This window comes from Amblyomma mixtum, chromosome 5, assembly GCF_055824585.1.
Source record: "Amblyomma mixtum isolate Tamu chromosome 5, ASM5582458v1, whole genome shotgun sequence".
Classification (NCBI taxonomy): domain Eukaryota; kingdom Metazoa; phylum Arthropoda; class Arachnida; order Ixodida; family Ixodidae; genus Amblyomma; species Amblyomma mixtum.
In genome coordinates this window covers 119,626,971-119,641,722 of record NC_143016.1, presented here as the reverse complement: position 1 = coordinate 119,641,722, position 14,752 = coordinate 119,626,971, and the positions used below count along the sequence as shown (strand labels likewise).

The following is a 14,752-nucleotide window of genomic DNA, read 5'->3' as shown; positions in this document are numbered from 1 at the left end:
TCACACGAGGAAGACAGAAAAAAAGACAAGTTGCATGTTGGAAATCAAATAAAACCTGCAAATGCTGGCGGAACAGGCGGCCAGCTCAGTTTCGGCATGTTTGGGGTGCTTCGCGATGCGCGTTCTGCGCGCCCCCGTGGTTTCGTTAAGCGGCTCGATTTACAGGGACGGAGTAGCAGAGGACCTCCAAGTGACTCTCTAAGTGCTCCTCGCACGAAGTTTGTGCAACGGCACGCAACTGAGACAAGGAAAAAGAGCTGTGTGTATAGCCAATGTTCAACGCGCCTTCACGTTAGCAAACGGATCGCTAGGCGTTTTCGCTTCGTCAACGTACCGAGAGGCTATGTTGCACCAACATCCCTATGAGGACTATTATTACACTTACATTTAATTACACTCGCACGAACCAGTCGCTACACATGAGTTCTGACGGTGGGTTGGCGGCGACAGCGACGCTGCCGACTCATCGACACTAGGATTTTCTTCCCAGGCGCAATGCCTCAGCCCTCAAAAGCATCTTGTTCCGTAATCAAAGAGCCCCGATTTTGAATCGTAGATATTCAAAAAAAATTAACAACTTCGAATCCAAGTCTCTTAGGAATAAGTGTTCCCTTCGCTGCCAGAGAAGCGGCATGAAAGCCACAAAATGTCAAACTATCAGATTTTAGTAACAAAAAAATATTCGATGGCGTTTTACTCAGTGTCCCTTTGAAGCATTCACGGAGCCGAAAGCAAATAAAGGGGGGGATAATGGTATGTGAAATCGCTTTGACGCCCAGACATTACTTTTGAGGCAGTGTACACGACCAAATTGAATTGAATTGAATTGAATTGAATCTATACATTATTGCACAAATGTGCACATTCTTTAGAATGAGCCACAGGCAAAAAGCTAAAGAAAATAGCTTTAAAATGCCTGTGGCTCATCTAAGAGCCATTACAAGATAATAAACAAGATAAACACATACATACAACGGTGGCAGGTCGCATACGAGCATACTATAGAAAGAATTTATAATATTTACAAGTGAACGGATTGCTACACAGAGATGTAGTTTGAAACTAGAGAAAACAATTAGAACTGAACAAATGCATTTCAAAGTTATACATACTGCTGGGTTGATGACAAATGGGAAAAGGACACCGATACATACACAAACTACAATATATGATAAGAAGTTATGGAATATTATTTACAAAGTACACTTTAAAATCATGTGGTCGGAGGTTATACATGCTAAGCTGGTTAGATTCGTAGCTGTTTAGAACATTAGGTATAAGGAAATTAAGTGCTTGTTTACCATAATTAGTTCTAGCGCGTGGAAGTGTCATTTTGCAGTTGATCGGGTTTGAACATACTTTTTTATGGGCTTTAACATTGCGATATTAAGCAAAAAATTACATATTGATGGTGAAGAAAATTTGAGATAGTATAATAGGCGGTACTGAAGAAAAATATTTACACGAATTACTTCATACTTAATAAACAATTCAGCCGTATGGGCAGTAAAACTGGCACCTGCGATAAACCTGATAGCTTTCTTTTGGAGAATTAGAATTTTCTGTAGATTTGTTTTGGATGTGGTAGCCCAAACTATGTGGCAATAGATAATGTGTGATTGGAATAGGGCATGATAAATCATTCGTTTTATACAGGGAGGAAATTCAGTGCGGTACCGAGCAAGAAAACCAACGGAAGGAGCTAATTTCTTATGAAGATGTGTTGCGTGTGTGGTCCAGCTCATACAGGCGTCAAAAATTATCCCGAGTGATCTGAAGGTGTCCACTATTTCTATTTTATGGTTCCCAAGTTGAAGATCATCGTTTAGGTTAATTTTGACGTTTTTAGGTCTGAAGAAAACAGCATTAGATTTATTGGTATTAATAGACAACCCATTTTGAACGGACCACGCATGCAAATTTTTAAGAACAGCATTACCGCGATTTAATAAATGATCTCCTGAGGAGCCCGTTAAGAAAATACTGGTGTCATCTGCGTACAGAATGAATTTAACGTTACTGTCAATGTTTACGAGGTCATTTATGTATACGTTAAAGAGAAAAGGACCTAAAAGGCTGCCCTGAGGCACGCCACAGTTTATAGCCTGAAGAGTGGATCCATGTCCATCACAGAAAACAGCCTGTTTTCGATCAGTGAGGTATGACCGTAGAAGATGGAGACACATTCCTCGAACACCATTCACAAGTAGAGGTGTTTTTTGGCAGAACTCCGAACTCGCGGAAAAAAGCACTTAAGCTACAAACTACATCCCCAATAAACATACCTCAAGCATAACATACATTGTGAATTGCGACATTAATCACAAAATTCTTCAACGCTATAGCGCCGCCGCGCTGGCTAAGTGGTTATGGCCCTCGGCTGCTGGCCCAAAAGACGCGAGTTCGATCCCTGCCGTGGCGGTTGCGTTTCGATGGAGGTGAAATGATAGAGACCCATGTTCTGTGCGACGTCAGTGCACGTTAAACAGCCCCAGGTGGTGAAAGTTTCGGGAGGCCTTCACTGTGGCGTCCCTCATAGCCTGAGTTGCTTTGGGACCTTAAACCCCTGTAAACCATAAACTATCTTCAATACTATAAGCTTTAAATTATGCCGGGTCTAATTGCGCCAGGAATGCCATGAGTATGAATAAAATTTAACTAGACTGCAGGCATTTTTTTCGCTCATACCATCTGAACGCTACAAAAAAACCTGATTATAAGTTTATATCACACGACATTAGAGTCAGCTGTGATAGAATGTGGACGCTGCCGTTGCCATTTCCTTAGAATATTCTAGAAAATTTGTCCTTGTTAGATATCCTTCTGATGTCTTCACTCATTTAAATTAAAGCCATTCTGATTAAACCAGAAGCGAATGCAATCGGGTTGCGTTTACCAAAAGGGGTGCCTAGTTTACACTGACGATTTGCGCCCTTAGGTACGATTACGAGTAGAGTCCGAGGATGTAAGCTTTTGTTTGCCTTTTCCTTCTCTTCTCCGAAAACTTGTGTTCATTTGTACTACCAGCACTCTTTTCTGTCTCAACTTCCACCCGTATATACTATCTGCGTGCCTCCTGTAGTTGACCAAAGACTCCACGCCTACGAGTTCACGCATTTCCTGCACAGCCTCGTCAGCCACTGATGAGGCCACTGCCTTCGATCTTCTGTTCATTTCTTTAGCTAGTTGATATGCTTTTTTTCCGCTGGACGCGTTGTGTAACGTTCAGAAAAGCGTCTCACAGAGGGCTCCCGATGTGGCACTCCGGAAAGCATGAGTATCAGAGCGCCACGGACGCGGTAGTGCAACATACTGACTATGACAAAAGTGCGCACATTCGTGCAGCGCTGTCTCTACATAGAACGCCGTGCCTGAAGATGTTGCAGCGCTTCCCCTCCCCTGATCCGCTTTCTTGTGCGGCTGAAGCAGAATACACATTATATACGCGCTGTTAATATACGATGTACAACGTACACCCCCCATCAAAAGTAAGCAGCCCAAGGGGTTTGATTGTGAGGCCTGCAGCATGCCTCGTTATGCACCCTCAGCAACCGTGATCTCTCGAAAGAGAAAAGGCATTGAGTCCCCAAGCCTCCCGAGGTTTGGACTGCTAGATATGCTAGCGATCCCCGCTAAGAAGCTTAGAAGCAAACCCCTTGGGCTGTATACTTTTGACTTCATACTTTTAGTACATCACCTGTACTAGACGGGTGACAATATCAGGTGGCTTTCTTCGATGAGGTTCACGTTAATATGCTGGTGTGCACATTTTGTACACGGGCCTATTAGTAGGCGTCTTGCGCCTTTGTAATTAGAGACTTCTATCCTAGCACGATCCGCAATCCGCGCACCGTCAGTGCGCACGCGCTGATTGGCCCCGGTACTGGAAGCGGGCGCGCAGCTTGCCGGCCCCTGGCGCCATCTGGCACCCTCAGGGCGACCTGCTCATGCGCAGTAGCTCCTCGCGCAAGCCGACCACGGTAGCGGATCACGGATCTCTCTAAGCTATAATCCTCTATTCTGGGGAGTAAACAACGGGCGCGTAGCAAGAGTTTCTTTTGCAGGTTGATTACTGGCCTCAATGGAAGAACAGGAGCAAGCGATGGGAAAGCTGTAGCTGCTACCACTAAGGCCTCGACCTGCGACTGTGGTCTAGATCGTGCCCTGTTAATAATAGCGGTCAGCGATTGCCTATTTAATTTTTTAGCCCGATCACACTGTCAGAGTTCGTGTGTTCAATGCCGACCTCTCTATCCAGTTCGTTCCTGTTTCGTGCTTCGTGTTCCGTTTTCCTAGCAGGGATATGTCTCATATGCGGGCACAGCGCCCATTGCTCCCGGCAACGACTCGTAGAGAAATAATGAGCAGGTGCATAGCAGTTTTCAGAGACTGGGTGATGGAACGTAACGAGAAGACACACTGCAGTGGACAGCAGGCTGTACCAAAATCATGTCGACTCTGGTAAAAAACACACGAATGACTCCCATTTAATTAAACACCTTATCCTGACGGCTCATGTCATGTGAGTTATGGCTCTTACGCTTATAAAATCGGTGTAACATGCACGTCTGTCTATGTGTGCATTATGGCTTACAGAATGCATATGTATCTCATTGGGCTAGGACGTCATGATCTTGAATATGTTCACTGTTTTCTTTGTATCTTCTGTAGTTCTTAATCAAATATATGGGCAAAGACCGGGGCCACAGATATGCCGCTCCGGCTGACTCTTCCAGATATTCAATCTTCTTCTGCTGTTCCCTCTCTCAAAAGTCGAATTAGGTGGTTAATTCTCCGTCGAAAATATTTCATAGCCACTCTTCCGAAACCTGTGAGTAATGGCGAGACACTGCGGCTTATGGAGTTGAAATTTACCTTTTCACTTCCATGCGAGTAAGCAAATGGTTCATAGCCGAGTTTACTTCCAAGAATTCAAGAAAATTTTCCTACAAGCATATAGAAAACTTCTGCGCCGGTTCGCGGACTGAATTCCACTTGTGCTATGAACGAGGTAAAAAACGAGGTTTGAAGTATGCGGCTCGAGCTAGAACTTTCTCATTTTTGCATCGTTTCGATATTTCGCTGGTAACACAAGATGACTCACTTATCACATCCCTTTGCATTATTTGGTAATAAGGTTGGTGAGGAGTGTGTGGCAAAGGCTTTCCTAATAGTTTTTTCCTTAGATAAAAAGCACCCTTGAAAATCTCTTAGAAAATAAGCCTGCTTTCCAGAGATCAAATTCAGTTTTTTTTTTTTTTTATCCGATGAGCTAGCGCTGACAAAGCAAATACCACTGCCAAACGTGAGAGTTGCTCCTGTAGGCGAGTCGGCTGCCCGCGACAGCGTCCCTACAGACCAACAACGTCTGCACCTGAGTGCTGTGAAAATGTTGTGGGAATTGAATTTCATGTTTCCTAGAGTTTTCTTCGGCATCAGACTGCATTTCATTTCTATCAGGTGCTCTCGCAGCGAGAGAAAAAGGCCACAACGAGAGATATAAAAAAGTAGAAATGTGTGTAACGTACTTATGCGCAGTTTTGATCGAGTGTCCCAAATGACGGCAACTTTCGCACGTGGAGATGGTGTTCCGTTGGAGTATTTCGAATCAGAAATCGGATATGTTTTTCTGTCCATCGGTCAGAATGTAATACGAAACGGCTTTTTTGGTTTTTGTTTTTTGCTTCTGTCCTATTTCCCGTCTCCTACCTCTTTTTTGTTTAGGATAACGAAATTTTAGCACGGTGAAGAGCGAAGTTGGTTTCCTTTGCTCTAGAGCTGTTTTTTTTCTTTCTTGCTCATATCCGCACGTGTTGAAAATGCGTTTTAGCAAGAGCATGGTGCACAAAATGGCCATGTCGCACGCGCTTATTTTCTTTTTGTTTTCTCTGGCATTTTCTCGAGAGGCTGCTTTTTTTTCTATCATTGCAAGCATATGCCGCCTCTAAGACAGTCCAATATCCACGTAGTGCAGCCGACGTAAAGATTTCAATTCACATCGCACAGTCATTTTATATGCAGCATCGTCTTTCACTTCCTGTTCCCTGGCTGGCTTCTTTTTTAGTTGCCCTACAGAGCCAAATAGAAAAAGGTCAGATTTTAAATCACGCGCCCCGATAAGCTTCCTTCTCTACAGAGACAGGAAAAAAGTTTAGCTGCTAGAGCCGGGTTCAGTTTGATGTCGCGGCAGACCTATTTTGATGAAGAAATTCCGCGCAGTGGTATTTGGGTCAAATTCTGGGGGAACATTTCGATGCTTTTGGTGAAATTTTGGTGCAAGTCATTGAAAATTTATTCAGAGACTTCTCTTACAGAATGCATAATAGGACACAGGTTGCTAAGGAACGCACGACTCCAATAAAACGCAGTAATCACTGAAGGAGCAACAAAGACAAGCTGTACGGAAAGCTGGCACAAAAAGTCTTTGGGTTCTGGGTGCATCTTTAGCTTATAGCGCCCGCCGACGCTATAAAGCGCAGGCGATGCGATCGGCGTTCCCGCGATAGAAGAAAATAAAGATGGACAGCGCGTGCTCGGAGCGCACGCCCGGCACAGGCTGTTCGGAGCTAGAAGCCTGCCACGCTGGTCATCTTGGTCTGGGGCTCCGCTGCGACCCCGCAAATCTTCAACAAGCTCTTCAGGAGACATACAGTTGGACGCGCATTCGCAAAATTAAAACGAACAGAAGAATAAAGTGACATCTCCAGACAGAATAATTCCCATTGTCTGGAGGTAAATAGAGGTAAGTAGAGGTAAGTGACGTCATCAGGCCGGGGGTAAGGTCACCAGAACGAATGTGACGCCACTGCCGGTAAAGGCATCAGCAGCTTCTAATACTACCGCATTGCGAACTCAATATAATTACTTGTGCCTGTGAATTTCTTTCGCCACACATACTGCTCTAAAAGTGTGCTTGTTACCCGTACCGAGAATTGATCGCTTGCTGAATGCCAGTGTGTTCGTTCCCTGCATTTTAGATTGTGCAGGGGAGTGCCCTCCATGAAGTATGACAAGCGAGGGAGAAGTGGATAGCATTACTTGATTTTAGGACTGAACACCACGACAGAAAAGATGTAATAACCGCTGTTTCAAAACCCGGGGCTGAATTTTCCAACAAAGGTTTTCTGGTTGCTTATAGACATCCCCAGCAATTGTTTTGGTTTGGTTTGGTTTGGTTTGGTTTGGTTTATGGGGTTTAACGTCCCAAAGCGACTCAGGCTATGAGAGAAACCGCAGTGAAGGGCTGCAGAAATTTCGACCACCTGGGGTTCTTTAGCGTGCACCGACATCTCCAGCAATCGCATGAACCCGCATCTCATTTAGGACAATGTTCTTCCGGTTAGGTTGGTTGGTTTCATTGTCTTAACTTCCCTGCATAAATACGGACCCGGAGGTAGACTTACGTGTTAACAGTCGATCCTGAGGTTACAGCGCGTATCTGGCGGTACTCGAGGGAATACAAGAATGAATATGAGAATACAGTCGAGCCCACTTATAACAGCCGCAGATATAAGGAACGCTCGCTTAGTACGAACGAGGGTCGTGCTACCGTCAAAATATATATTGGGGCAATGGCACAGTGTCTCACATAGAACGAACTGTTGTGGCCTCAACACTCGGTTAGAGCGAACGCGAAGCTGTCGGGCCCCCGTAGTTGACCGAGCCGGCGGTGTTTGGCGCGGTTTCGCTCGACTGCGAACCCGCGGCAGGCGAATTTCGCGCACTTTGTGTTCCCTGACACGACGCGGCAGTGGCATGGACGGCAGTGACCGGCGGCTGCCTTTTGCCATCGGCAAGTCACGTAAGCCGCGATGCTTTGTAAGCTACGTGCCCGTGCGCTACAGGAACAATCCAAAAGCCTGGATGAGGCGTGACTTATCTGCCGAGTGGCTTGTCGAGTTCGACCGCGACATGGCACGAAAAAACAGGAAGGTCCTGCTCGTGCTGGATAACTGTGCGGCGCACCATGTGCAGCCTTCCTTGAGTGCGGTGACAGTGCTCTTCTTGCTTCCCAATGCAACCTGCAAAATTCAGCCGCTGGATATGGGCATCATTCATGCGGTCAAGGTGCTACCGGCGGCGCGTCATCCAACGCTTGTTGATCGCGATTGACGCTGCCATGCCAGTTCGCATCAGCATGCTTGCCGCCGTGGAGATGTTGAAAGCGGCGTGGATGGAACTCACCGCGGATTGCATAGCAAATTGCTTTTGCAAGGCAGGCTTTATGGGCCCAGGCACTGAGGACGCCATAGATGACCCACCGGAAGGCCGGTCGCACGAGGACTTGTGGCAACGCGTCGTTGACACGCAGCTGGCCGGACCTGACGTTGCCTGGGACGATTTCTTTTCTGCTGATGACGACGCCGACATTGCGGAGCCATGCACTGACGAAGCTATTGTGCGTGAAGTGCGAGCCCTTCCTGACTGCCCAGAGACCAACGAGGACGATGACGAGGATGCTGCTCTACCGCCGGTTGCTGTGAACGCTTCAAACGCGATCGGTTACATCAGAGGCCTTGGCGATGAACATATTACCGCGCTGGAAAAATTAGAAACGGCAGTGATGCAATCAGCTTTGAAGAAGCAGACAGGCATCACTGACTTTTTCAAAAATAAAGTTAACTTTCGTCTCGCTTGCTCTTTTTGCCCGTATTATAGGTGGTCCTCTTACTACGAACTTTGGATACAACGAACAAATGCCGCGTGACGATCAAGTTCGTTATAAGTGGCCTCAACTGTAGTTCGTTTTGGTTGCAATCCTAACAAATGCAATCCCTTTAAAGACGAGTACCAATTGTGTGTTCCGGCGCTGGGCTACGTCCCCTTTTGTTGTTCGGCTCTTCGGATCTCTCTTCCTGTATGCGCCTTCCATCATCTTTTTGTAAAAGTACTTCTTCTCGTTAAATATAATTAGCGCATGTGTATGTTTGGCAAGCATAATCGTACTTTCGTATGGAATTTCTCCGTTCTTTGCTGGATCATAAAAAAGGTCTATGTATCTAGCACCTCTCTCAGCTTTCTGCCGCTGGCTGAAAACAATTTTTCAGCCAGCGTAGGCCAACATAATAGACCAGCGGCAGGTCAGTATTCACGTTGAAAACGGAACGCTGTAATTTTCTGCCATTTTTCTTACACGCCCGGACGCGCGCAGCGACGAGATCCATTTTGAAGCGCATGGCGTTCCCATCACACATTCCGTGAATTTCTGCACCGATCGAATAAAGGCGAATGCTTGCATAGTTCCCAGCGCTGGAAATGCGTAACGTGCAATAGAGCTAGGTCAGTGGACGTTCTTTGTACATGAACATTGTCCTACGTAAACAGACATCCTGGTGTAAAGACACCCCAACAACGCCCTTTGGGCCGTTATTCGAACTAAGAAGCACGTTCCCACGGTGCATATGCCTATCAAAGCGATATGGTGAAGGTTATAAAGAAAAAAGGCGAAAAGAAAAGAAAGTAAAGTAAGGACTTGGCACATCCTCCCAATATCTGGAACGCAGACAAAAGTAAAAAATACACAGGAGAGTACGGTGAGAAAGCAGGCTGTTTTAGATGATAGGGCATTGGCCTCTCCGGGAACGCAACACCGAGCGTAAGGGCTTGACGGGGAAAGCGACGTGAGATGATAGAGCTTCGCCGCTGTCGGGATCTCAGTACTCGATGGAAGAGTTTAACGGGTAAATCGATAGAGGGAGCGAAGGCGTCTGTGGGAGGCCAAATTAAGTTGTGAATATATGCGCATATGCATTTTATTCTCCAGAGCGAATATTACAATCCACGCCGCTTTCAATCTTCCTATTTTCAGCCAAATGGAAAATATTTTCTTCTCTGATGCATGAGGTACGCTAAGTCGAACTGCAGCTAATCGCGAAGCTCTTCATGGCACCCATTCTTACAGAAATTCGTGCGTGACATCTATACGCCTGTAAATACTACTCTGCTGAGTATACGCTGGGCATCTTCGCACGTTGCCTTTGACGCACATACAAGCACTGTCGTCTCTGCCAGTTCTAGCAAACACATTGAAAACACGCACTTCTTGGAAGCCACGAAATAAAAGTGGCCACACCATACCAGCTGAGCTGTCAATAAGGGCACGTAAGGTCCCCTTATTATATGTCAGTGTGTTCTCTGAGACGAACTCGCTCCCTAGAGCACCAATATTTCCTTTTCTTTTTAACTTTTTTACTTTATTTTATTTATTTTCATTTCACCCCATTCTAACGAATGCCTCCCCCTCAAGGAAGTACCTACACGTTCGAATGGTATACAGCAAACCACGGTATTCCGCTCCTTAGGGTCTTCCCTGTGGCGTTTACAACTTCGTCGCTTTTCAACGCTCGCTCATTATGTGCGTGTGTGTGTGTGTGTGTGTGTGTGTGTGTGTGTGTGTGTGTGTGTGTGTGTGTGTGTGTGTGTGTGTGTGTGTGTGTGTGTGTGTGTGTGTGTGTGTGTGTGTGTGTGTGTGTGTGTGTGTGTGTGTGTGTGCGTGCGTGCGTGCGTGCGTGCGTGCGTGCGTGCGTGCGTGCGTGCTAGCCTTTCACCGCATTCCATACCGCCATCAGGGTAAGTCATCGCCCTGGCGGCGGCTGATTGCACCACTTCGCGTGACTGCGTTGCGTGGCTGCAATGAATGCTCCTTTCCCTGGTTCTCCAGCTCTTTGTCCAAGGGAACAGCGTGCCTCCACGTAGTGGCTCTCCTTGCTCAACACCTTGACCCATCACGCAAGCCGCTTACGATATGCACCTCGCATGACCAGTCTCCTGTGCAACCTCGGAGGTTAGACTGCGAATACGTGTTTGCTACTGAATTACAGTCAAAGTCAGCGTGCACGCAAGCAAATGCTCTCAACCATGCGCTTGTATGCTGACGCAGACAGAAATGACTGCTATTTTCAGAGGCTGTGTTGTAAGAACCCCACCGGCAGCATAAGCGAGGAACTAAATCAACGAAAGTACATGTAAGTGGGCATCTTTGTAGCCGCCATTGTAGACAGTGCAGAGTGCACCGATTCATAGCCATTGAAAGGGCTTCGAATCATGTTCTAGAGGTATCCTGTTTCCCTTTATATTTAGGCGTCACAACTGAGTTCTATCGGTTGACTTCGTTTGAGTCAGCACGTTAGAAATGCACGTACCTTTTCATACCACGGCGCGAACACGACCACTTGCAGCGTCTAGAAGTAAGCTTGCGGTTGAATTTATTAGTACGTTTTCAACTCGTTGCCGGAAAAGGCTATGTGCGTGATGTAAGTGCTGGAGGAAACTGCCAATGAAGTGTCTATCCACAACGCACGCTTAGCAACGGTTAAGCTAGCAGCATTTATCGCATGTGCCGTGCAAAGGGTGGTCGCAGAAATTTGTACGGTAACTTATATGGCTGAAACATGCATAAACCTAATCTCATGCACTTGAGCAGCTCCATACTTTAAAGAAAACTGGTTGCATTAAACTAAAAACACGAATAAAACGATGTAACGTAGCGTTATGAACGATGTCTTAAAGGGAAGGGGTTGAAATATGGCCTGCTTCTTTCCCAAAAAAGGCGCTGTTGATACGACAGAGACCTCAGGTTTCCCCCCAGCCGTGCCTGCATTTCGCAATTCGTTCCAAAAAGCGATCGAATGATACGTTTTCTACTAGGAACAGCGTGAAAAGCGGACCACCGAATTGCCTCACTCCCTTCTACAGCGCGGCTCTTAGGTGCCCGTTCCTGCGTCCCGCGTCCAGCCGGCGCCGTCGTCAACGTCATCGTCGGCTTAGTCGGCGTGTTATGATGCGTTGCGACGTGTGACAGGTGGTGTGTTGCCAGGCAGTAGCAGAGCGAAACGCCACCTGCCACGGCGGAAGCGATGGGAAGAACCCCGAGTGCAATGAATGGATGGATGGAAGATAGAAACGTCCCCTTTGAAACCGGGTGGTGGCAGTTACCATCATGCTCGTTTTTTTTTTTCAAATTTTCCTTTAACTGTTCAGGAGGACATAGGGGCGCAATAAAAGACACGGACATAGAAGTAGACAAGGACGAGGGCTTACCATCAACCATTTAACTTACCATTTAACTGTGCTCTAAATTATTATTGAAATTCAACATTTTCTTTCAATACGGTTTTCTACACTTATAACGTTATGTCGCATTTTACTATTTTAAGCCCCGAATCTTCCAATCGCTTCTTGCCAACTTCTACCGCAGATTTATTTACATGACCATTGTTATCTCTAAACTCTAGGGCCTCAGGAAGAGTGACTGTGCCTGCATCGACATCCGGATGGATACCATCACATTCGAGTATGAAATGTTACATTGTTTCTACAGTTCTACCACACACAGCACATGTGTCTTCTTCGTTAAAGTTTTTTTTTTTGTAGCTGCGCGTCCTAAGACACCCTGAGCTAGCTTCAAAGAGCAGGGAACTGCCTCATGAGTAATCATAGAAGAATTCCTTCCTGATCTACCCTTTCGAGTATTGATATAGTTCTACGCTAACTTCTTTTCTATTTAATTAATCAAATTTTTCCTTCCCGCGTTTTTAACCTTTAGTTTAATGCTCTTTCTTTCTCCGCCCCGTGTCCGGCATACTTATTGGTTAGTTTCTTATTTCTTTTCCGCCGCTGTGAGTCAACGCTCTTTCTGTATAAGTATTTAAATACCTTAGCTGCCCACCTGTTATCGTCCAATTTCCTCAGGCATTCTTCATATAGTATTTTACTCTGAGCTTCCCGTGCTTAGAACTATGCCCAGCCCATATCCGCTTGTACTGCCTCGTTTGTGGTTTTACCGTGGGCACCTAGTGCTAATCTTCAGACAGCTCTCTGATTTACGTCTAATCTCGAATGAACTTCTGCCCTTGAGCACAGAATCGCATTCCCGAAATAAACCCGGCACCATTATTCCTTTCCAAATACCTCTCAGTGCTTCATATTTGTTGCACCCCAAGAATGTTCTGTGTTTCATTATCCCGGCATCTCCTCGCCCTTTTGTAATAAGAGACTGTTCGTGTTTTTCCTTGTATATCTGTCCTTCGCTTAACCATATCCGAAGGTATTTGTTTTCAGCCACTCTAGGTATTTCATGGTCTTGTATTGTAAGCACCTGATCAGTTGTATCGTCGAAAATCATCACACCTGGCTTAGTTGCAATAGAACTGAAACCTAGAGCGTCTCCTTCGTCTGCACCCCAATTAACCAGAGTTTACAAATCTTCCTGGCTATCTTCTAACAGTGCAATACCGTCCGCATACATTAAACCCGGTAGCCTTTGCCCAACGACGTTTCCGCCCAATCTGTATGACATATTATAACCAAGATTACTAGGGTCACCCTAGCCTAGATGTGCGATCGTAATCTAGATGTATAGCGGTGTGAAGAGCTGCGCTCAAATTTTTTCATTGCCAACTGCCGTCATCATGTGTCAGTTTGTTTCTTTTGCTTGCACAGTACATGAACGCAGACGTGTTCGGTGTTCCGGTGCAGCTAGCTAAGGGGCCGAAACATCTTAACGCGGTAGCGTTAAGACTCCCGTTCTGCAGAAAGTCCGGCATCCTATTTGGCGTTGTGAGCCAGGTCACGTGCCATTGCGGCATCATCACAACCTGTCCACTCGATTGAGAGCAAACTTTCCACCGTGCCAGATGGCAGTTAAATTAACGACTGTTCCTGTACCTGTTCCTGTACCAAAGCTGTACCTGTGCAGAGCGTGCCATCGAGCATCGCTTAACCGCGGCACCATTGCAACAGGAGTCGTATAAAGACCCCATTTAGCCGTTAAGGTAAAATCGAGAATTACCAATAGGTGCATTAACCCATTAACGCTACCACGTCATTATGGCGGAGCTTCTGCGCCAAATTTTTGCACTCCGCGCTTTTATTAGCGTTCATTCACCTCAAATGTCACATGTCTAGAGCCCAGGAAGTTGGCTTCTGATCTACACTGTCTGGCTGGTAATGCATCCTAAGAAACAAAAATCTCGTGAAGGTAAGAAGACATTCGGTACGGTTCCCTCCAATGGGTTGGACTTTCACGAATGCCACCGGAGTACCATGACACGGCTCAGAAGGGAAACCTCCTTGGTTCAAATCTTTAGAGACAGGCTCTACTCCGCTTGCTAACAGTGCTCAAATATTATTTATAGTAGTTCCGGAAATTTCTTCTCATAATCATATTTTATGAGAAATGCCAAACTCGCGAAGTGCGCACAAAAACTATTTTGCTGTAAGCATCCAGCAAATCAACTTTCTTGCTACAGCGAGCGCTTCAAGGAAACACTGTGGGAATCCTGGCTTTCCGCCGTCGCCTTTGCGCGGCTAGCCGGCCTCCCGCGTTGTTTCTCCTCTTTCCCTTGCTCCCGCCTCAGGCGGTGGAGAGGCGGCTGGGTGACTAATCACTGTCATTTAGCCACAGCTCCGCCCCGGCTCCCCAAGGGCCTTTGCTATTGGCGCCTTTTGGCGGGAATTTGGGACCCGCTTTGGGCGGCCGCGCACCCCGCGACCGTCCGAGCGGGGCCCAGAGAGAGAGATCCCTCCGAGACCGCGTAAGGTGCGTATGCAACTGTTTTGTCCGTGCCGGCCTTTGCCGTTCGGACCAGTGCATACTCGAGCTCGCCCGCACGTGTCCTCTGACCTGCAGCGGCTCGAGCCTGTCCAGCGGGGTCCCGCGACCTCCGACAGGCGTACATTGCGTTGTTTGCCCACTCTCTCTCGCAACCGGCCCAACGGCCGACACGAGAGAGAGATCACAGCACTGCCGCGG

General features: G+C 46.6%; 1 protein-coding gene across 1 annotated transcript in view; it reads left to right on the top strand.

The window, feature by feature from the left end:
- The first annotated feature begins 7,889 nt into the window (after positions 1–7,889).
- The window catches only part of LOC149343510 (uncharacterized), a 33,341-nt gene continuing 26,478 nt past the window's right edge, over positions 7,890–14,752 (top strand). The window contains exon 1 of the mRNA XM_089546986.1: positions 7,890–8,649. Coding sequence (XP_089403112.1) covers positions 8,015–8,649 — 635 coding nt within the window. The 5' untranslated portion in view covers positions 7,890–8,014. The remainder of the gene's footprint in view (positions 8,650–14,752) is intronic.